The 24,993-nt window shown below is 36.4% G+C and overlaps 1 protein-coding gene across 1 annotated transcript; it reads right to left on the reverse strand.

The window, feature by feature from the left end:
* Positions 1–8,224: 8,224 nt before the first annotated feature.
* Positions 8,225–10,767, reverse strand: LOC123530560 (trichohyalin-like). Its single transcript, XM_053518141.1, has 2 exons — positions 8,807–10,767; positions 8,225–8,765 (listed from the first exon to the last, which is right to left on the reverse strand). Exons 1-2 carry the CDS (start codon positions 10,765–10,767, stop codon positions 8,225–8,227), a joined length of 2,502 nt encoding a protein of 833 aa, XP_053374116.1.
* Positions 10,768–24,993: the final 14,226 nt, after the last annotated feature.

Genomic DNA, 24,993 nt, shown 5'->3' on the forward strand with positions numbered 1-24,993 from the left:
TGACTGACAGCGACCGATGATGGGACCCTTCCGTAAACAAATCTGTGATTCGTTTATCCTTGCCAGCTTCTGAGAATAAGTCGTCTAAAATGAGTAAGTTATTTATTCTAGGGTCGAAAAAGTCATCATCGGACAAATCGGTCGGAATGCCTTGAATAAACTCTACTCTAGGAAGCACTGTCCTTTGAATTATCGAATAAAGCGGTTGCCATCTCTTGTACAGCCAAACGATTCTCTGTATCCTAGGACCGATTTTAGCTTCGTTATTTCGTAACAATTCCTTGACCAGCGTTGTCTTCCCGCAATCCGTTGGACCCGAAACCATCATAGTAAATGGATGTTGAAAAAACATGTCCGACGTATTTCCGTGACCTTCTTGTAGCAGCGGCGTAGCAGATATTCCTGGTGGGGGTGGTATTTTCCTCTGCTGTGACTGCTGCTGCTGCTGTGGCTTCTGCTGCTGATAGGCCCCAAAACCTTGCTGCTGTTGAGGATAAGGGTTGATTATTTCCCCGTGTTTGTTTTTGCGGTGTCTTAACATAGCGTCTCGTCTAGAAAAGTCTCGCTGACAATCAGGACACTTGTTCACGTTATTCCTTCAAATTCCAACTCACGAATGAGCGGTCTCTATGTATGTCGAATAATTTATAGCGTGACGTGAAATGATATTCCTAGACGTAAGCGTGAGATAAAACTCATGTTTGTGACGGAAGTGGTGGTGGTGGTGTTGGTGTCGCTCCCTGTGGTGGTGGTGGTGGTGGTGGTGGTGGTGGCGCTCCCTGTGGTGGTGGTGGTGTCGCTCCCTGTGGTGGTGGTGGTGGTGGTGGTGGTGGTGGTGGTGGCGCTCCCTGTGGTGGTGGTGGTGTCGCTCCCTGTGGTGGTGGCGGTGGCTGTGGTAGTGGTGGTGGTGGTGGTGGTGGTGGCTGTGGTGGTGGTGGCTGTGGTGGTGGTGGTGGTGGTGGCTGTGGTGGTGGTGGTGGCTGTGGTGGTGGTGGCTGTGGTGGTGGTAGTGGCTGTGGTGGTGGTGGTGGTGGCTGTGGTGGTGGCGGCTAATACGTTTTGCGCACCATAAAATGTAACAGAACAGTGGATATCTTCAAGGTTCGAACCCGCCCTCGGAGTCCAAAGTGATTTTTTCGCGTGAGTGATTTTAACCTCGATTAGACGTGGTCATCGAATAGTTCTCATCGAGACCTTTCGTTAGATACCCTACATGCCTACGTTCCCTAGCATAACGAAAGAGAAAACCAGGGTGTTAACGCATGAATGATTTCGCTTTAAATCCCAATATCTCAAGAACCGTACTAGAAAGTCCCGTAAAAGTATATATTTTCTGAATTGTCTTGACGAGACCTTTATAGGGGTGTCCTCCTTGACAAGGTTCGAACCCACCCTCGGAGTCCAAAGTGGTTTTTACGCGTGAGTGATTTTATCCTCGATTAGACGTGGTCATCGAATAGTTCTCATCGAGACCTTTCGTTAGATACCCTACATGCCTAGGTTCCCTACAATAACGAAAGAGAAAACCCGGGTGGTAACGCATGAATGATTTCGATTTAAATCCAAATATCTCAAGAACCGTACTAGATAGACCCGTAGAGTATATATTTTCTGAACGTGCTCGATGAGACCTTTCCAACGGTACCAACAATGTGCCTCTACGACGACATTGAATTTTGATGACATCATTTCCGGTCCGAGTATGGATTTTCGTAATGTTTACCTCTCGACCTTTCCAAAAATGTCAAAAACCCGGAATGTCAAATTTGACCCTAAATCGCCGTTCTAGAAGGATAAAACAATGAAATATTAACATAGGTTGACAATAAAAGGAATAACGTTATATAATACCCTCTACTGTCTAAAAATAGATAAACCGGGTAGTAACGGAATGTTGGGTCAGGCCGTGACTTCATGAGAATTTCCGATTGACTCACCTAGTCTCTATTGTTTTGGGAATGTTGGGTGCGGCTCCCCATTGTTCTAGAGCATTGACCCGTCCGCCATCTTGTTGCGCGATTGAGACGTCATGGGTTTTTCCGCGTAATGTGATAACCTCGCCTCCGAGGCTCCTATTGTTCGTACGCGGTCATAGGATACCGCCCCATTGTTCCTGCGCGGTCATAGGATACCCTCCCCATTGTTCGTGCGCGGTCACGTGACTGTGCCAGCCGTGCCACCCGTGCCAGCTTGGCTGTGAAACTGTGCCAACATTACTACTCTTAACCAACAAATCTGATATTTTCCAAGTCCAAAAGGGGCTATAATTCTTGCAAAAGGCAGGTTGGAGTTACGTTTCTTGCTGTTTAGCGTCAGCTTTTAATGGTGAACATGTGTTGCAAAGTTTTGAAGCAATAGCTTTTATAGTTTAGGAGAAAAGCTGACCTAAAGACAAAACTTAACCAGACAACGCTAACACCAACGCCGACGCCGATCAAGTCATGGCAGTAACTCATCATTTCTTTTGAAAAATCAGATGGGCTTAAAACTAAAATTATCATATACTTTTATTAAGTAATTTGTCATATTTGGTTTGAGCCCGTTTCAACTGTTTCATAAATCCTTAAATACGATTTTCCCCGGAATCCGAAGATATTAGTTTGAGCCCGACTAGCTACAGCGCTCAATGAAGTGAGAAAGTTGTCATGACATGCAATTTCTTACAGAGAGCCTGTGTCGACAGGTTGTGACATAATTGTTAGGTGTTGAGAAACGGCGTAAACACAACACAATTAATGGTTATCGAATGCATAAGTACAATAATTTATTCATTTCCGTACACTTTTATCTTCATGTCGTTTTGACTGTGTTTGATAGCCCCACTTTATTTATTTATTTATTAACTTTTGAGTTCATCGTTTTAGATATATATTTTTCCTTGGTGTACTGCCACGGCTATGATATACTCATGGTATCTATGGGATGGGTTCCTTTAAATATGGGACAACCAAAAGAAAGTTTGCAGACTGTAATGATTGATTTAATGCTTCTTTCTTATATCAAGATCACGATAATAAAGATGATAAACAGAGATACTTGTGTATCGGTATCTGTATCAGTATCCTGGAAATAAGAATAATTCAATTATATTATCTATTTAACAAATTATTCAAATGTCAAAATTACAACGCGATATGACAGATGACAGCTGTCAAAAATGTAAACAAACATTGACCACCTGATAAAATCAGTCATGCTTAGCATTATTGCATTACAGGTAAAATATAATTTGTTTACAAATAGCGATCATACAATTATGTACCGATGATAAAAGAATATATAAGTCAAAATATTTACCTGGAAATGTATAAGTTCCAGTTGATATACAAAAATGCACAAAATATATGAGCGGCTTAAAATGCAACAGACATCTTGAAATTTGACTTAAAAAGTGACCAGTGCAGTGATTGGTTGTTAGTGATCACGTGCATACGTTTTATATAGGTTCATTTATAGGATTCATATTGGAAGGTTATTGATTTATTTCCCTTGGACTGAAAAAGAAAGTTTTGGAACTATGGAACGTCATACGTGTCATAAGTCTGACAACACACAAGTAAAAACAACGGAGTATTATTGGCAGATAATTTAATTTCACTCTATGACATTCTCCCCTGCTCCGAAAATGTCGTCCCCGACATTTATGGGAACATCTTAAGTAAAGAATTAACAAGTATTTGCAGATCAAATACAAGTTACAAGTTGCTTCCGATATATCGCTCGTGTGCTTATTATAAAAACAACGAAGTATTTAAGCGAAATATACATAGGTGAATACTGTGGTGAATATTGTGAATCATTACATGTGTGCTTGTAAATGTAATGGAATAATTATTGTAGTATGATTGTGAACTATATACGATTTTAAATCGCACGCAATATGCTACACAAATCCATTTTCATTTCACAATTATCCACAAGTACAGTATTTGCATTCACTCAGTGTCCATTCATACTTCATATATTATGTACATAATTCAGGTAAAGTTTTGTAAAAGTTAGTCTCTTTGTCACTTTCAATTTACACAATTGTAACAACAGGATTTCTTAAGGTAAGTATTATGCATCAGAAGAGGAAGCTCTGGTAAGTATCTTTCATTACCATACTAGAACATAAATCTGTTATTCCATATTCTAGGCGATCTGTAGTTAAGTATACTCGTTTCAAGTACATTCAGCTAGAGAAGCAAGGCTGCGTCCATAAAATTTCAGGTAAAACTATTTTGCTTTCAGGTGCAACTATATCGGGTAAGTATGATTACTTCTCTTTCAGGTTCCAAAAGGTATAAACAAGGTAAAACTCCTAAAGGTAAGTATCAGATTTTATTGTACAACAGTACTATTTACCCTGGTTCCTCTGATGAATCTCCTGTGTCATCTAGGTTTGTATCATTTGAGTCCTGTGATGATGCCTCTGACGTTGGAGAAACACTTTCATATGCTCTGTGTTTCATTCCAAGAGGTAATAGATGGTTTCTGTGAAGTACCCGTGTCTTTTTGGCATTCCGGCTGTCCTTTAATATCTCGTATACTGGTAGATCATCATTCGGTTGTGCCACAACTATATACGGCGTATCCTCCCATCTGTCTGCCAGCTTGTGTTTTCCACGAATATTAACGTTTCTTGCAAGGACAAGGTCTCCCGGTTTTAAACTGTTTGCTTTAGCTTTGATGTCATATCGCTCTTTATTCTTTGTTGCCGCTAGTTTTGACGTCTCTTCAGCTTTCTTGTATGCTGATGCTAATTTTGCCCGGAGTTTGTTGATATACTCATGTTGGTTTTGACTACTAAAGTCTTGAGATGGAAGACCCAAGAGAGCGTCGATAGCCAGTTTTGGATGTCGCCCGAACATAAGAAAATATGGTGAAAATCCTGTGCTTGGATTTATTGTAATATTGTACGCATGGACTAATGGAGCTATGTGAGATTTCCAATCACTTTTCATGCTGTTTTCCAGCGTTCCAAGCATCTTCAAAAGAGTTGAGTTGAAGCGCTCTACAGGATTTCCCATAGGATGGTACGGTGTTGTATGTGATTTGGCGACACCTGCTAGCTGACAAAGCTCTTTGATCAAGGAAGATTCAAAGTTAGCTCCCTGATCACTATGGATCCTTGAAGGAAACCCATAATGAACAATGAACTGATCAAAGAGGACACGAGCTGTTGTTTTTGCCGTCTGATTCTTAGTAGGATACGCCTGTGAATACCTCGTAAAGTGATCTGTGAGTACGAGTATATGCTCATGGCCGCCTTTGGACTTCTCCAAACTTAAGAAATCGATGCAAAGTATTTCCATTGGCGAAGAGGAGGTGAAGTTGACCAGTGGTGCTACGGAAGGAAAGGTTTTCCGCTTGGTGCAGCGATCACACTGTCGGACTCTTTCCTCTATCCATGAATCCATGCCAGGCCAGTAGAACCTTTGCTTAAAGAGGGATGTTGTTCTGTCTCTACCTTGGTGCCCGAGATCATCATGGAGTGCCAAAAATATTTCTTCTCGTAGATGAGTTGGAAGGACTAACTGAAGATATTCTTGGTCGTTTAGCTGACCTCGGCGGTATACTACTCCGTCTTTCAGTACAAGATGATTCCATTCCCGCAGGTACTTTCTCACTGTAAGATCATTAGTGCAAGTTTGCTGAGCAGTGGGCTTTACACCATCTTTCAGGTAAGTAGTAATTTGTGAAATGGTGTTATCGTCCTGTTGAGCTTTCCGCCAGTCTTTGGATTTTAGAGACAAGGAGTCAACAATATCGTCTGGTACAACATCTTTTGCTGGTTCAACTCTTTGAAGATCGTCTGGCGTTACCATACTAAATACAACAGGAGCTTGTATGGTGTCAGTTGTGGCTGTAAGTGCAAGCGCTTGGATGATGTCGTTGGTAATACTGTTGTCAAAAGTACTTGAATCCTTTTCGAACATTCGGGAAAGACCGTCGGCATCTGCATTTTCTTTTCCACTCCTATATCTGATGTTAAAGTTATAATTTGATAAGGCTGCCATCCATCGATGTCTTGTAGCGTCGAGTTTTGCAGAGGTTTTCACGAATGTAAGTGGGTTATTGTCTGTCAATACTTCGAACGTATTACCATAGAGATAGTCGTTGAATTTTTCTGTTATTGCCCACTTAAGCGCCAGGAATTCGAGTTTATGCGCTGGATAGTGCTTTTCTGCTGGCTTTAGACTACGACTTGCATACGCAATAACCCTGTCTAGTCCTCCTTGGTTCTGATAAAGGACTGCTCCCAGACCGGAACAAGAAGCATCTGTATGGAGCCTAAATGGTAACTGGTAATTAGCGTACGCGAGAATTGGTGGATGAATGAGTCTTTCAATGATGGTGTCCATTGCTTTCTGTTGTTCTTTATCCCATACAAACGGTGTTTTTCTTTTTGACGTTTTCTGGCCTTTCTTTGTTGAATGTCCAATTAACAAGTCATTTAATGGTCTTACTATTGATGCATATCCCTTGATAAAACGTCTGTAGTAACCAGTGAATCCAAGAAATTGACGAACGTCTTTAGTAGACTTTGGGATCGGCCAGGACTTAACAGCGTCAATCTTATCAGGATCTGCCTGTATGCCTTCCTCAGATACGACATGTCCTAGGTATGTTATTTTTGACTGGAAGAACTCGCATTTCGACGGCTTTAGTTTCAGATGGTGTTCACTTAGTTTGGCGAATACGGCTTCGAGACGTTGAAGATGTTCTTGAAATGTCGACGAAAAGATAACTATATCATCGAGATATATGAGACAATCTCGTAGATTTAAGTCTCCCATGCATCTTTCCATCAACCTTTGGAACGTCGCAGGTGCATTTGTTAATCCAAACGGCATTCTGTTGCACTCGTAAAAACCAAGTGGTCCCACTTGAAATGCTGTAAATTTGCGATGTTCCTCTTTTACTGGTACCTGCCAATAACCTGCTTTTAAATCTAATTTCGAAAAATACTTTGATCCGGATAAAAGATGTAGAGTGTTTTCGATTCTTGGAATAGCATAGGCATCTTTGACCGTTCGATTGTTGATGGTTCTAAAATCTATACAAAATCTAATCTGACCGTCCTTTTTCCTGACAATAACGACGTTTGATGAGAACGGGCTATTGGATTGTCTTATCGCACCACATTCTAGCATTTCATGTATGTGTTCTTTGATTTCCTGCATTAATCCTGGAGCTATATTTCTATATGGTTGTTTGAATGGTGTGTAATCAGTCAGGTGTATTTCATGTTCTAAAAGATCTGTTTCTCCTAAATCAGTTGGTCCTGTAGAGAATATATGTTCCCACTTGTTGAACATGTTCTTGACTTCTGCCTTCTGCTCTTCCGTTAGCATGCTGTTGTCTAGCGAAATACTAAATCTCTTTGTTATATCTTCTTCCTCTCGGTTAGTGTCATCGATGTTTTGCCGGTTTACCGTAGCAGTTTTGTCTTGATTTTCTGCATCGAACATTGGTGCTGATCTTAAAACTTTAACTTCCTGTAATTGGCAAAGATTTGACTTTGGTGGTAGCGATATAGCTTTAGCAGAAAGATTAAATATCCTGACAGGAACTCTTGCACTATTTCCAGGTTTGTTGAGAGTTACAACTCTTGGACAGACGTTCACTCTGCTAGAACAATGTTGATCATCACAGGGTTCTGTCACAGCACTTTCAATAGGTGAAGATTTTCTGACGAAACCGGTTACAGTTCTAGTCTCAAACGGTTTTAAATTGATCCTTTGTGTAGACTTGACAATTCCTACCGAATCATTTACCAAACTATTAAATGCTATATCCCATTCTTCTGGTATCGTCTCATTAGATGTTTCAAGACGGCAGAGTCGAATAAAATTCGTACCAATAATCACCGGAATGTTAGAATTATTACTGGTATTTGGCACCACTAGAATTGGAAGATCAAAAGAATTGTCCTTTAGAAATGGCACAGACACTCTAGCTTCGATATATCCAAGATATGGAACACTCTGACCATTTGCAGCACTGATTTTCAAATTGAATTCTGTTAAGGGATGTAATGCTGGTTTAGGATGTAATGAATTGTAGAAATCTAGATTTACAGTTGTAACCATGGATCCAGTATCAATAAGACATTTGGATATTTTTCCTTCCAAAATAACGTCACTGGTGTTATTGCTACCAACGATTCTATTGAACAAATTATGTGTTTTGGGACTTTTATTATTGCTGTCTCTAATCTGCCCCTCGACAGAGACTCCTACCGGTTTAAAGGCTTATTTGGTGTGTTTGTTCTACCTGCTGCCTCCGTCTTGGAATTTGATTGTACTTGTTTGTGTTCTTGTTTTGCTGTATCTCCTTTGTCCGTATCTTGTTTTCTCTGTTCTGCATTTGAACCTTCTCTATCATTTCTGTCAAACTCTTTATTATCTCTTCTGCTGTCTGACTCTCTGTACTTCTCATTTTGATCTCTACAGCTGTTCACATCGTAATTTCTTTCTCTGTCATTTCCGTATCTATCATTAGTTCTTCTGTCTCCCCTATATCCTCTTTCAATATCATCTCTTCTGTATCTTGGGTACCTATCGTCCTCTTTTCTCCAATCTATATCATCATATCGTCTACGATAATCTCTGTTTGGTCTATCTGTGTCATATCTTTCTCGATAATCTCTTTTGTAATTTCTTCTGTCCCCATATTCATAATCTCTGTATCTATTTCTGTAATTTCCTCTATCATATCTATCTCTATATCTATCTCTTCTATCCCATCTACTCCTTTCTTGCTCTATATCATGACGTCTATGTATGTCACCACTTGTACTTTCTTTTCTTCTCTAGACTTTTCTTGAACTCGAAGAAGTTCTTCTTCTAGCCTTTTCATCCTTTCTAAAACTGTTTTCATGACAATATCACTGTCGTCTTCACTTTTATGCTGATTTAGTGATATTTTATCTTCTATTTCTACTTCTTGTATTCTCGTCATCGACATCTCGTTTTCTTCTATACGTACTTTTCTTCGCAACTCTTCAAAAGACTTTGAAGTTTCAAAGCTTAGTCTTGTAGCGTTTTTCAAGTCCTCACTGTACAAATGCCTCCAGAATCTTGTTTTTAACATATCTTCTCTTTGTTCTTCTTTAATATGACCTTTTTCTATTGCTCTCTGTAATATACTTTCCAATCGCAAGCCCCATTCTGACACATTTTCATCCTTTCCTTGTTTCGACATGTAAAATTCAGATAAAACTGATTCACCCGATCTGATGTTTCCATATATACCTTCTAACTTGTTTATAATTTGCTGTATGGTTGCATCAGGACTCATGGTCAACAATATCTTTCTGGTGTGTCCACATAACGAATTTCTAATTGCTTGTCGGAGAATATTTTCCTCATATAGTCCCGACTTAAGAATAATTTCAACCTCTATTTTCCATTCTTCGAATGTAGTTTCAGTTAATGATGGGATATTGGGCTTGTGTAACTTTGCTTTCGTACTTTCAGTTTTCTCACTTTTGTTTGCCTTTCTAGTATCGGTTTTGTTCTCATTTATTTCAGCATTAGTTCTGTTCTCATTAAGTAATCGAGCTTCTTTCTCCTTAATTCGTTGCTTTAGTAACAGTTCCTCGTCCTTCAATTTCTTCAGTTTATCTTTCTCTATCTTTCGCTTTTCACTTTCTCTTTTGGCTTCTGTCTGCCTATGCTTTAATTTGTCTAGTTCTTCAGCTTGTTTTTGTTTAAGCATTCTATTTTCTTGGATAGCATCATTTACCCTCTTTTCTCTAATCTTTAACTGTTTTATTTTCTCTTTCAACATATCTTCTGCAGCCGTATACTTTAAATGTTTGTTTCTATCTCGTTTTATATTTTCTTTTTCTGTCTCTGTATTTCTAAGTTTATCTATACTAGATTTCAATTCAGCATTTTCACATTGATATTGCTGCCATTTTTCATCAAGCCATCTCATTTCATTCTCAAAATTCACATTTTTGTTTTCTTCAGTTTCTATCTCTGTACTATTATGTCTCGGATTTTCAATATAATCTACATCATATATTTGATCCACTGTTGTGTATGCATCTTCCGAGGCATCACTTTCAGATTGTTCTGAATCTAATTCTATTTCACTTTCTTTATCTTCTAGACTATCACTTGATAGTGGGTTTTCATTTCTAAAGCTCACTTCATCTTTCATATTCAGAACTGAACCTTTCCTTTTCTTCATTCTTTCTTCACTAAATGTCTGTCTAGCATTTACCTGTAATTCCGTTGATTTATCTAAATCTGAATATTCACTATCTGAACTATCTTTACGTTCAGCTCTCCTGCTTTGTGTAATTTCACTTTCTTTCAATCTTAGGTTCTCCTTACTTGAACTTGTATACTTTCTCGTTTTATCACTTCTTTCTTTTCTTTCTATACTACTATTATGATCACTATCAACTTGTTCTAATTCTTTAAACTCTTCCTCTGTTTCACTTGAATCACTTTCAAAATCTTTCTTAATATCTTTAGACTTCTGTCTTATCTCTTTATCTACCCTTTCTCTTTCTTTCATTCCCTTCTCCATTTCATATAGCAGCTTGCTTTTCTCTTTAAGTTTACGCCGTTCATGTATTAACCTTTCTCTCTGCTTTTGTAGTTCAATTTGTTCTCTCTCCTTTTTATCATGTTCACTTTGCTCACGCTTACGTTTTTCCTCCTTTTCTAGTGTTCTTGCATTTTGTCTTTTTAATCTATCTTCCTCCTTTCTCCTATTTCTTTCAATTTTTCTCAGTTCTCTTTCTGACATATATTCCGCCATGATTTTGTATGTTTTGTAACTTTTTCTATGTTTATCTAAGGTTCATTCAAATCACTTTCGTCTTTCACAGTGTCTATTTCACTTTCATGGGATCTATATCACAGTTTTCTATTTCACATGTACATGTCTTAATTATCGCAGTGTTTGCTTTAACTATACATTTAACAATAAGCTAGAGTCTTTGTCTCTATTATTCTATTTGCGTCGTTCTATCCAATCTCAGTATTAAGTAGCTATCTGCTAATTTTACCATTCAATAATATTGATAACGTGCATTTCACAATATACCTCTTACATAAACTGTACTTTTCACAAGAGACTAAATATTTCATTCATCTTCACATCATGAATAAAATTTCATTTATTATTCACAACTCAACTGAAGTCCCTCTTTGTATTCCGTATTTTATTTCATAAATGTGTACTTTCACTTTTGTCCCTCCTTGTATTCCGTATCTTTGTATTCCGTATTTTATTTCATTAATGTGTACTTTCACTTTTGTCCCTCCTTGTATTCCGTACTTTGCAAATAATACTTCTATTCAAGTTTGTATTTTACTTTTCACGTTAATATGTTGAAGTGTAACGTGTATCAATATTTGTGTGTATGTTTGTATGTGTGTGAGAGCGAAAGAGCGCGCACGTTATTTACTATTCGCGCGAATAAAGTTTAGGTAGGTAAATTTTGTAATATTATTAATTACAAACTTTTACACTATCTATACAGCTTGTTTTACGCAATATTCCTTTATACGTTATTACAATAGATAAATATTGCAATAAACAATATTGCAATTCTATACACTATTATAAAAAAACGCAAAAAAATCAACTGAGATCAAAACAAAAATTTCATTTCGTTTGAAAAAAAATTTTTGCTCCGAGCTGGATTCGAACTCACTATTGACGAGTCTTGACAATTTATCTTCAGAGCAGCGCTTTAGCACACTAAGCTATCCCGCCTGCTGTTACCAGTAGGGTAGTTTTATCGATATCTTTACAATTCTACCGAGTATTGGATTTTAAAGCAGGGTCTTTCACAGATATCGGAAAAACTGTAATTTACAGAGACTAAGTGTGGACTTTTATCAATAAACCAAAATTCCTTGGAAAAATGGTCTATTTAATATATAACTACTATAGGACACCAGATAAGTCGCTAGTATGAAATAAGGTTATATAGGACAGTGGGAAAACATGCTAAATTAGTTTGTGAGGGTCACTTCCGGTTACTATGAAAAACAAATCTAGACTATTATTTACTGAACAATTTGTCTATCCAACTTAAATAACCTTACAAAATGTAATTATACACTCATACTAATACCATTAAATGGTACAAAAACAATTATTACTCTCTTAGCAAAAGAATATCAATATAAAATGCAACTTACAGTTCTCCAATACAATCACAATATTCCTCACAATTACACAAAATTAAACACACTGCGTTATTTAAACGTCCTAAACACAAATGCTTAAAAGTTCCTCAGATGTTCCTGTATCCTGAAGAAATTCCCCGTATTGACGTCTATATCCGTGTAGAGATGTATCCAACGTAGCGGGCCCCGTCCATAAATCGATCCTTTTCGCAGCTGGGTTTCAGATTCCGTTCCTTTTTCCAAATCGAATCCAAGCATAACGTCACATTTTATAACAGCATCCGGAAATATAAAATTCCAAAGTAGTTCACTCACAATGCACTATATATAAGTCTGCTAGAAAAAATGTTGGGCGCCATTTTGATAGCCCCACTTTATTTATTTATTTATTAACTTTTGAGTTCATCGTTTTAGATATATATTTTTCCTTGGTGTACTGCCACGGCTATGATATACTCATGGTATCTATGGGATGGGTTCCTTTAAATATGGGACAACCAAAAGAAAGTTTGCAGACTGTAATGATTGATTTAATGCTTCTTTCTTATATCAAGATCACGATAATAAAGATGATAAACAGAGATACTTGTGTATCGGTATCTGTATCAGTATCCTGGAAATAAGAATAATTCAATTATATTATCTATTTAACAAATTATTCAAATGTCAAAATTACAACGCGATATGACAGATGACAGCTGTCAAAAATGTAAACAAACATTGACCACCTGATAAAATCAGTCATGCTTAGCATTATTGCATTACAGGTAAAATATAATTTGTTTACAAATAGCGATCATACAATTATGTACCGATGATAAAAGAATATATAAGTCAAAATATTTACCTGGAAATGTATAAGTTCCAGTTGATATACAAAAATGCACAAAATATATGAGCGGCTTAAAATGCAACAGACATCTTGAAATTTGACTTAAAAAGTGACCAGTGCAGTGATTGGTTGTTAGTGATCACGTGCATACGTTTTATATAGGTTCATTTATAGGATTCATATTGGAAGGTTATTGATTTATTTCCCTTGGACTGAAAAAGAAAGTTTTGGAACTATGGAACGTCATACGTGTCATAAGTCTGACAACACACAAGTAAAAACAACGGAGTATTATTGGCAGATAATTTAATTTCACTCTATGACATGTGCATACTTCGACCACTTTTAAAGTCAGAATTAGCCGGGAGTAATAGAGATTTTCAGCTTACTTTGACATGTACTTCGGACTACGGACTACGGACTGCGGACTTACAATAGGGGTTTTCTCAAACTGTATGTAAGTTAGTTATGCATAACTGAACAGCGGCATATTTAGCATCCGGTTATAACGCCTAAATACTGTCTCCATTTAAAATATCTGAGAAACGACAGTTATAAGATATATTAATATCAGTTTAATTGTAAATGAATTACCGATATATTTTGTCTTACAAGCATTCTTAACAGTGTGGGCGCATTTTTTTTTATAAAATACACTTTTACGTTTTATATCGCTTTTAAATGTTTCTATTCAAATCTTTCGACTACCATATTGATGAACAAGAAGCTATATAGAGGTTCTGTATCGCAAACTTTTTCTTTTTTATTTAAAGTGCTGCAACTTATTTATAAGCTTGCTGTCAATTTCTTGAGGTTCTAGCCAGAATTCGCTAGCAGTGAAAACAGCTGTTGATTCAACGATCAATATACATTACCGTACAATCCAGGATTTGAACCAGTGACCATCTTGTGAGGAGACAGACACTCTTCCCCTGCCCCGCAAGAGGTTTACTCTCCTATTTTAGATTTTTAGATCAGGCGTCCCCTATGCATACGGAATCACAAGAACATTTGTTACAAGGTATTACTTAATTAAATATTTGGTATCAAAGAATATATATAGTGAATTTGGAAACATGTAGTTTCGTACTATTGCACTCGCGAGGCTGAAATGCTATAATTTTGAATATGCACGATACGACGCGTAACATTTGAATGTACTGCGGTTAAAAATGTCGCACATGGTATTTATAAATTCTTAACCACTTCAAACCCTACAATGTCAGTTTTACACGGTACTGAATTCCTTAGTTTTCCCGGTCACCTTATCATGACATACATGATGGCTACAGTATGATTTTTAAACCAATATAGTCATTAAGTTTTCATGAGTTTAAATTTTTGTCAAGTTCCATTAAGCCTACTAGTATGTCCACATACCATATATGCATGTGTTCGAAAATGTACTCAACTAAAAAGGCTAAATGTCAATAATTATAAAAATGTAGTGACGACAACTAAGCTGGTTGTATCAATTAATTAATGCTACTAGTCATAAACTGACATCAAACACACCGTTATGCTTGCAAAAGAGTAAAGAATATAGCATACCGCCGTGGTATCCATTGAAACACAAATATGTAAAAAATTAAACACTGGTAGATCAAAAACGAACGCGCATACCGCTTGAGGATGACAAGTTTAATTTTGTTTACTCTGTTGGTTTCCCTTTTAAAGGCAAGATAGCTAGTCGGGCACGATTGTTTGTGCCGGTGTAATGAAGTATTTCGACCCCAATAGAATAATGACCCCCCGGTCATTATTCTATAGAAAAAGTGACCCCCGGTCATAGTATTATGACCTCCAGATCATAGTACTATGACTCCCCTACGTGAAGTAAACTGAACCTCACGAAGAATAGTGACTCCCATAAAAAAACGACCCCCGGTCATTTGGTCAAATTTAGTGATAACTCATGTATCTAAGGCCTAATTGCTGCATTTTATGCCCCCACTCGGGGGAGGGAGGCATATAGATTTGACCTTGTCCGTCCGTCCGTCCGTCCGTCCGTCCTTCCTTCCGTTTGACCATTAGCCCCAGATTCCATCACGTGACACAGAAATCAGAGCATTCCGCAACGGGAAAAGGGATTCCATTTCTAGACGCTGTATCTTGGTGTATACATTTTTTTCAGGAAAATAACAATTTACAATACGTTCACAAAACACACCAGTGTCAATAATCCCTGCAAACTTCGGTATGAAGTAATTCTTCAGAAGAAAACTGCACAAGAAACTGCTAGCATATAAATTAGTATTAATAGAAGTTGCAATACTTAGCAGTGGCAGTAAAGTACGGTAGCGGCAACAATAGAAAGTAGTAGTAGTAGTAGTAGTAGTAGTAGTAGTAGTAGTAGTAGTAGTAGTAGTGGCAGTGGTAGTGGCAGTTGCAGTAGCAGCAGCAGCAGCAGCAGCAGAGGAATAAGTGACAGCAACAACAGCAGCAGGAGAAGAAGAGGTAGATGTACAAAACGTATTAGTGAAAGCAGGTATAGTAGTATAGTAATATGTATTAGATGTATTAGTCGTTCCAGATTCGGGACGGAAATTACACTATTAAGGATAAAGAGGCTGCGGGTATTTGACTTTTAAAGTTGGTAATTCGAAAATCAAATGTTTCGCTAAGACTCCGCGTTGAGTTGTAGTTTTCTTCACTTTCATATGTTTCTCAAATTCTAAAATGTACATTGCATTTTCGTATGTTTTTCAAATTCTAATCTGAAATTCTACATTGTATTTTCGTAAGTTCTCGAATTCTATACTTCATTTCAACTATAACGACTATAAAAATGTTGCATATTTAACGCAATATGAGCGTATTGAACAAATTTACGTCCGGATTAATGTACTTTTTGTCACTTTTTTCACTTCCGTTAATTCTTCTAAATTATTGATATCATTTATCTATTCATTCAACTTTACATGTGTTAATTCATTTCGGGTATACAAACGGCTTTTGTGACAGCGTGTTTATATTACTGTTCTCATGTATCGTTGAACTAAACATGTTGTCAATGATAGAAGTTAAAAACATACTGTAATGATATACAAAAATATCCTCTGTATAAAAACGTTTTAATCATAATTATCAAGCATGTTATCGTTTGATTTATCATGCGGGATTTATATGACTTTTTGTTTGAGTGTAAAAAAACAAACTATGCCGATATATATCGCCATACTTTTCTTATATAGCTCAACGGGAAACCCTATTCTGCTACATATCATCACAGTTATTTCTATACTGTTATTATATCAATACAGTTATTTCTGTTATCGGCACAGTTCCTGGCTGTGAAGAATGTAAACATGTATATCGCAATGAAAAGATCAAACTTATAAATAGCCACACCATGTGTTGAACATAAAAAAGACTAGACTGACGTTGAATAAAACGAAATCAGGCCCGTAGCCAGAGGCAAATTTTAACCGAGGCAGTCTAGGGGGGTCCGGGGGCATGCTCCCCCTGGAAAAATTTTTTCTCTAGGTCGTCTATGGTGCATTCTGGAGGGTCATGCGACCGTGTTTTACTACTTTAAATTTGGTGTTTTTAATGTAGTTTTGTACTGATTTTTTATGTTTTTATGATAAAATGACAGAAAATAATTCGGAAGTAAGGAATATTGGGACTTAACAATGTAAAACTAGCTTTATTGAACTACAGTTCATGTATCAACAACTGTCTACTAAATTTTTTCGCATTATTCAGGATGCGAAGGCAAAGAAATTCTTCTGTTCCCCGATGAGCTCCAAAGTCTTAATATTTCATTTTTGTCCAGGTCAATGTCTTTGTTGATGTACATTAGTGCTAACCCATTCAAGCGAATACTTTTCATCGACGAACTGGTCCATGTTTTTAGCCTACGGAGACCACTAAAGCTACGTTCACACGAACATGAGCCAACAGGTAAACTTAAAATTAACTGGAATATGGTACAAATGTTAGGGAAATAGCTTTGGTCACATCTGTCAAATCCATCTTGAAGAGACATAGGTTTCATAATGTTTTCATTATACCGTTTCCACATTATTATTTCAGTTTCAAACTGACTGGTCATCGGAAGATCATTTTCAAATGTTTGTTTTATTTTGTCAATTGAGGAATCAGTTAATTTGTCATGATTTCCGGGTAGTAGATAAGTTCCCTGTAAAACATCCCCAAGTTGCTATGGAAATCAAAAGAAAGGTGCAGTATCACGTGATCTAAAAACGGGTAGAAATAATTAATCCTGAAGTGGTCCGGGACAGAAGTGTTATCACCTGCATTTCCCCGATGCCTCTGCCTACCGACAATTCTTGGTTTTCCAGGTGTTATGCTCATATGTGTAGCAATTTTCACTGACCGTTCATAAAGTTTTTCAAAGGAAGCAGATTCGTTGCGCATAGCTGCTAGGATATCTGTAACATTACGTGCTTCGGTATGAGCTCTTAACAGGTCACAATCCTTTGCTTGTAAATTCACTGATAATGGTATTACAAATGCCAAAATGTACTGCGTCAAACATGCGGTAAAAATGAACTCAAAGGTCTCCATCGATTTTAAAAAACTTGAAGCATCATGGGTTGACTGACCTGACGATTCGTCCATAATATCGCTCAGAGCATTGTAGATGTGCTCATAATGTACTAAAAGTGTGCTTATGGAGTCAATTCTCGATAACCATCTAGTATCTGAAAGTGTGGGAAGAGTTTTTCTTTTAGAAGCACACTGAAATATGACAGTTTCGTTTTCATCTTCACACTCTGGTGTGTCCGCTAAAAGATCAGACACTGTGGATTTGACAATCATATGTCTACTCAGAATAGTTTTGCGTTTAGCAGAATTGTGAAAAAAGAAAGTAAGTTCTTGAAATGTGTTCATAAAATTGCGAATCTGTGGAACTTGACTGCATGTTGAGACAACCACTAGGTTTAAACAATGACTCTTACAATGCGTGAAGTACTTAGCATGTGGATACAAAGCAGTTATGCGCGCCTGAACACCTTTAACGTGGCCACTCATTGTAGCTGCCCCATCAAAGCCTTTCCCCGCCACTTTGATAGGTCTAGATTCCATTGTTTTAGACTCTCAATTGGCTTAACTGTAATTGTTTCGGCATCGGTCTTTGGCAGTTCAATAAAACCGATAAAATCTTCACGGATTTCCGTACCAGCTATATACCGCACACAAACACTCATTTGTTCTGTCACACTTATATCAGTCGTTTCGTCCGCCATTATGCTAAAAAAGGGAGAATCAGAAACATCACGCACTATCTTCTTACGTATGTAGTCACCAATGTAAGAAATAATTTCATTTTGTGTTTGTGGTGATGTGTATTTTGCGTTTTTCGGGCTACTTATTAGATTTTTGTAAAGTTTTTCGTCATATGTGCTTATCCATTCTAAAAAGAAGTTAAATTAACTGTCTTCGCGGTTTTGGTCTTTTATCCAACTTCCTCTGAGAGGAATTCCGCGAGATGAAAGTTTGATTATAACTTCAATTATAGTCATAGAATTGCTGAGTCTCGGATATATCTAATACGATATCAGTGCAGAATAGAATCTCGTCGATAGGCTGCTTGGATGCAGCAGGCTAGTGAGGCTAAAGTTCAGAGAGCGGGATTATTCAACGTGATACTTACCACTTGGACTGGTCCTGGATTCACCTAAATCCCAGCAATATATAGCAGCATACCAATGAATCCAACAACACCTACTGCATGCACGGTGTCCAGGTCAAACACGGCTTTCATTCTCTGGCAAAAACGTCCGATTCGAGCTCGATATGTTTGAATGTCGATCATTTTTTTTTGTTTACAAAAGTAACATAAATGCGACACACTTATGAGTATACGGATCCATTATTCTAAATCTGATTAAGAATTATCTAATAGGCTGTAGATCTATATTACGGCTGTTACTGTAAAGTCATTCTGAATGGGTGTAATATATCATTTCCGTATGTTTTTGAACTTGAACTTGAATTGGTACCATTTGTATTCTGAATTGAAATACATGTACTTAATTACTTTTTTCATTGCATGCCAAATTTTAACCGAGGCAACTGCCTCACTTGCCTCAACGTAGTTACGGGCCTGGAAATAACTCCTTGTGTATTATCATTTAATTAATTAATGCAGTTAAGCACTATCATAAGACATGTACAATTACAACACGGAAGTTTAAATTCTTAAACACAAATTTATTCCCCATTATGTTTTTTATTGTTCATGTTTTGTTCCCCTCAAAAAGCAAACCAGTCAATACTTGAAGTGCAGCGTGTGCTTTGTGAATGTTGTTTGTTTCGTCGATGTTATGTAGCATTTCAGTTACATTTAATTGCTTTAAGCTTAAATCTGGTCCAGGACACGGATTAAATTTGCATTCATAATGGAAAATGGGTACGTTTCCTCGATAAGCTAAAATTGAAATCATATCATAAAACAATGCGTAATAATAACCTTTTTTATCTTATGTCACAAATTCTCGATCCTAACAAAACCTTACTTCATTTCCCTATTCGCTTACTTGATCTATCTATCCTAACTTTCTAACCTATTCACTAGAAAAAAGATCTCCACGTGATATGATGTGCAATACTTAAGTTCACTAATTATCACCTAGACATACCTGTGTTAAGTTACATAGTTTATAATATCAAAAAGCAGATTGAAATGGCTATATCACAATATATATTTTAACAGATATTAGGCGCTTTATAAATGCTTTGGTTATTTATGCCATACATGAGCATCAGTAAATATGCTTAAACATAATTATACACTCTTGACTCCATCCCTGAATTTTCAATGACTTTATTTACAACAAGTAACGAGGTTTGGTCGATGTAATAGCTTTTTGCGCAACGTTTACATTGATGCCATGCTTTCTTGTCAGAGTAGACATATTTTCTGAATCCTAACTCATTAATATCGTGAGCTAAGCAAAGTTTTATTTCTTTCCTAATTTCTGCATCACGTGTTGCAGAAATCGAATGTTTAAATCTGATATTTACAGACGTTACAGCTGTGGAACCAAAACAGTCTGCTGAACAACCATCTCATTGAGACAAAAACATTACAATAATATCATCTTCTTAATAATTTCACGAGGGAGCAGTCCGCCGTATTACCGCAAGGTGTATAAATAGTGTTGAAACACTTTTTTTTTTTCGATTCTAATATTCCCTTAATCTAAAACTGTTAAAGTTACTTTAGATAAAATGTAGTAGCGCTCTTTCTTGGTCGCAACAAAAACATTGACGTAACCGCACGTTAACGTAACGTCATTGTGGCGTAAAAGTGTTTTAACAGAGAAAGCATATTAGAATAGTTTTTACATTAAAACACATGTATACACGTTGATGTATTATCGAGACACGAATACAACTATGATATACTGATAACACATTCACGACTGTTTAATAAGTTTGGCTTTATAATTCATACCTCTACCTGAGGTATCTAGACTGCACGCTTACATGATTTTAATATACTTCCATTGTAGAATGTAACATGTCTGTACAAGTATTTTATCACGCAAGCACGCTATGTTCAATCAATCTTAAGCCTGTACATAAAATTATCTTTTTTTGTTTATTTCGTTCCTTTCAAATTTCATATGGGGACTGTCCCAATATAATTTTCACAACCTGATAATTTTATATAATTACGTAGCGTTCAGTTTATAACTGCGAAAAAATTATAAACCAAGTTGGGTTGCAAGAAACTTGTATAGATCTAAGCATGCCTGACACATACATTACTGCCAATAAAGTAAAGAATATAACATACCATTGTAGCATCTATTGAAACGTTCAAGAAATAAAATCCGTTTAAGATTAAATACAGGTTAAACAAAAAAGAACATGCACACCGCTCGACGAATTATTAATACTCTTTATTTGCTTATGACATTGCGGAAGTTTAATTGTTTGTTCTATTGATTCCCGTTTCATGGTAGAATAGGCTATTTCACGTGTTTAAATACGAAGTCGCGTTTCCTGTCTACAAATATCTTCACGATATTAAAAGTGCATAATGGCAAATATGCTACACCAGTATTACACACTCATCTGAGCCTCCGTGGCCGTGTGGTTACGGTCGCTGACTTTAAATCACTTGCGTTTTACCGACGTTGGTTCGGCCTTTGCTCAGAGCGTTGAATTCTTCGTGTGAGGAAGTCATCCAGTTGGCTTATGGAAGGTCGGTGGTTCTACCCAGGTAGAAATAAATCATGTAGAGGCACCTAGGGTGTTCCTCCACCATCGCTTCTGCTGGTTCCGTACAGATGCATTTCGTAGTGGAATTATGGATGGATGGATGGACGTTATAGCGAAGAATTCAATCATATCTTTTACAAGTGCAGCAAAGATGGCCATTTTGCAAACTGATGTGCCTCAAATAACTCCAGGGGATTCTTTGGCCAACGTTTAATTACGGGACCAAAATGAACATTAACAAAGTCATCCCCCTAAGGAAAAGCATTCGGAAAAGGCGACTCGGTCAAGTCAGGCCGAGTACAGATTATAAGCTATGATAAGTATTTGTTCTTTAAACGATGTGTGATTTTATTTTTTGTGAATTTAAAATAAAATGAAATTGTAATTCAACCTTATTCTGTTAAAGACAGGTAAAACAATGTACTAGCAGTCGCTACAAATTCTTTTAGTAAAAACGTTTAATCCTCAATTTACTCAATTTAAGTGTTTAAAATATTGTCAAGAAAGACCAGATTATAAAGTAGCGTAAGAATTTCTGATTACAGACGGCTTCGTGTTCAAGTTTGATTTAACTAGTGGTTATCATTATTTGTCCGTTAAACCAGAACATCATTTTTATTTGCGGTTTCCTGGTACTTTAACAGGAATCAAAGATGATTGATAAGTTGCAACCGAAGTTCTTTGATACATATTCATGTTGTATTAACAGTTGTGTTTCTTTGAAAAAGCACTGGATAAAGAGAAAAAGATTATTGATTTTGATGATTATTGTAGTTTAGACGATTTTAGTTTTTCATTTTATTAACGCATGTTTGCATGGACAGCACGATGTGGATATTTATTTGCTAACGATTATAATACTAAACTCTGTAGGTTTAATTCGTTATTTTGGACACCTACGTCTGGAAATCTTGATGTATTCATTCAAAACTGGTTCAATGATAATAACTGGCTAGTACCTCCTATTGCTCTAGTACCTATAGTTATAAATTAGCTATTAGAAAGCTTGGCAAAGGGTACTCTGGTGTTGTCTTATTGGCCTTCTAATACGGTATTTCTAAAGTATACATACACAATGTTTTTTAATTTAAAGAGCCTTCAAATATTTTTGTTCAAGAATGAAGATACTTATTCTGGTTCTAAACAAAATCAATAAGTCTTGATTGCAATTTATTATTTACAATGTACAATGGTACTGTGTGATAACAGGGGAAAAAACTCTTACTAGATCTATTTACAATATTGTAGTCATAGATTAGAATATGTATTAAACGATGTATACAGGTCTTTTTAAACCGAATAGATGAAAAAGAAGTAGCTGATAAATGCGGTAATTCCATGCTCTCTCGTCAACTTGTCTTCAGAAGTAAAGGAAACGGTTTTGTCAAGTACGGAAGAATCAATAGTGCGTACTTTTAACTCAAAAGTATTTAAAAACTCTGTATCTTGATGTGTAAAATGCTGTTCTGAATTATACCAGCTTCACCGGTTGCCCTGGTTTTATATTTAGTGTTTATTATTCAAGTAGAAGATTCAAGTTGTGGCAGATCGACATTGAATCAAACATTTTATGCTTTTAAGTGGTCTTAAGACATGGCATATGTTTAACCTCGTCTTTGTGAGAACAAATGGTTCAATTTGTGTTTAGAAGGAAGTTGTATTAGACAGGTTGCTAAAAACAGAGCCTACAACTATAGATATTTAAAAACAATTAATATCTCATTTTGCATCTGAATAATAGGTTGTATGTTGACAGATTATTAAATTATTTATTGTTAGAGTCGCCAGTTTCTTAAGGCTTTCTGAAGCTTTATACTTGAAATGTTTACAGTATTGAGTTAAACTATAAATACTGTAACTTACCATTGACAACTATACGGCCTAATGATAAACCATGGCACTACTCACCGTACCTCGAGACAACGCGACCATCAAAAACGGATCGCATTAAGATCTGGTAAGAAATCAGGCTTGGTAGAATTAAAACAAAAAGAAATGAAGTAAATAGTATGATAAAACACGCAAGCAAATCTTTTAACAATTCAAATACTCGGCAACACTGGAAATTGGTACGAATGTTGGTTAAAGAAATTTCGAGTAATATTGATTATATTCCTTCACTATCAAGCGATGGTAATAACTATATACTGGCTGTGAGGCAGACAGAGCAAACCTTCTAAATAACTATTTCGTCTCTATTTCAACACTTGGTGACTTACAAACAGGTCTCCAGAATTCAGTCTTAAAACCGATTACATTCTTAGCAAAATTGTAATAACAGAACAAGATATATAGGACATTTTATCGAACATATTTATTAATTAGCCTAGTGGTCCGGATAAAATAATTAAATTAAGCCATCATATGCTAAGACAGACGTAAAAGTAAGTATAGTTCCCTTTGAAAATTTTATGTAGTCTATCAAATTCTGGACAAATGTATCAGAATTCATGAAAATTAGCAAACGTTATGCCAGTCTTTAAAAGGGGCGAAAAGTCTTCGCTACATTAGCAAGCTGGTAGTGGGGAAAAATCATGTTGAAGAATAATTATATAAATATAATCATCTCCATTCTAATAATGTAATATACAAACATCAGTCTGGCATTTCATAGTCTACCAACTTATTGATATCTACAATGTATAATAAGTATGTAAATCATTTGACGCAAAACAACCGAAATTTATATTATTTTGCTTGTGAGTGTTTTTGTTTTGGGATTTTCAACACAATTTCAGTTACGTAACGGCGCGTATTGAGCCTACCCAGAGTTCCCGTGTATTTTTTACCTGTACAAACCTGTTCTCTACAAGTAACTATCAACTTCTCCACATGAATGAGACGGAGATGGTGTTTTGGTGGCTATCTGAGGCATTTGATAGAATTTTGCATAAGGGAGTGACATGGTATGTAAAATTGTATGGTTTCTCGAGTAATATTCTTAGCTGGATGAATAACTACATGTATTTTAGAGATCACTCTGTAAGCATATTTGTCAGACAAGCATTTTCTAATTCAAAATAAGTTAATACAAAAGGCCATCTGTTTTACAGATATATACATGGTCTTTTGCTATCATAACTGGGTGAACTTTTCAAGATTCTGTTGGAGACTCAATTCTATAAAATGAAGTTGATAATAGCATCCGTGAATCACCGATGCTTGTTTTTTCTTTAATTTCAAAACTCAAAAGGTATCTAAATTTTTTATGCGGAGATAGATAAAATGCAATTCAGTTTATTATTAAGTGACTAACGCATGAGAAATAGGCACAGCAACTTAAATTTGGACTTCTTTACAAACCATCTAAGAGAAGACCCTGCTTGCGCTTGTGGAAATAAAATGGAAGATATACAACACCACTTTTTTCAAATATTCCCTTTTCTAAAACGTAACGTAAGACTTCAACGACTTCAACCATTCATTAAATCCACACAAAGCGGATAACATGGCTGACACTCAAAATAGAAAGGTATTAAATGACATGCAGATATACTTAAAAAAAAAACGGCCAGTTCAACTGACATATATATAGAGCTTCCTGTTCACAGAATACATGCAGTATCTAATTCTACAAAAGGGGTACATCAGAGGGCCGGTCATGTCGGCGCAATTGTAACAGAAGTAAAACTATAGCCTTTTCTGATTAGTTTCCTTTTTTGTCATTTTTTGTCATTAAAACATTTTTTCCTGGTGCTTTTCTTGATTTCGTAATATTATAAAACCGGCATTAGTTTAATCTACAAATAATCAGACGCAGTAAGAATGGATGTTTATGATGTTGGAATAACTTAAAATTCAACCCATATG

Source organism: Mercenaria mercenaria, chromosome 11 (assembly GCF_021730395.1).
Source record: "Mercenaria mercenaria strain notata chromosome 11, MADL_Memer_1, whole genome shotgun sequence".
NCBI classification, from domain to species: domain Eukaryota; kingdom Metazoa; phylum Mollusca; class Bivalvia; order Venerida; family Veneridae; genus Mercenaria; species Mercenaria mercenaria.

Coding starts and splice junctions, on each gene's coding strand:
- LOC123530560 (XM_053518141.1), bottom strand. CDS start 10,767: ATGGCGGAATATATGTCAGAAAGAGAACTGAGAAAAATTGAAAGAAAT. Junction 8,766..8,806: donor CTTCTTCGAGTTCAAGAAAA/GTCTAGAGAAGA, acceptor TGACATACATAG/ACGTCATGATATAGAGCAAG.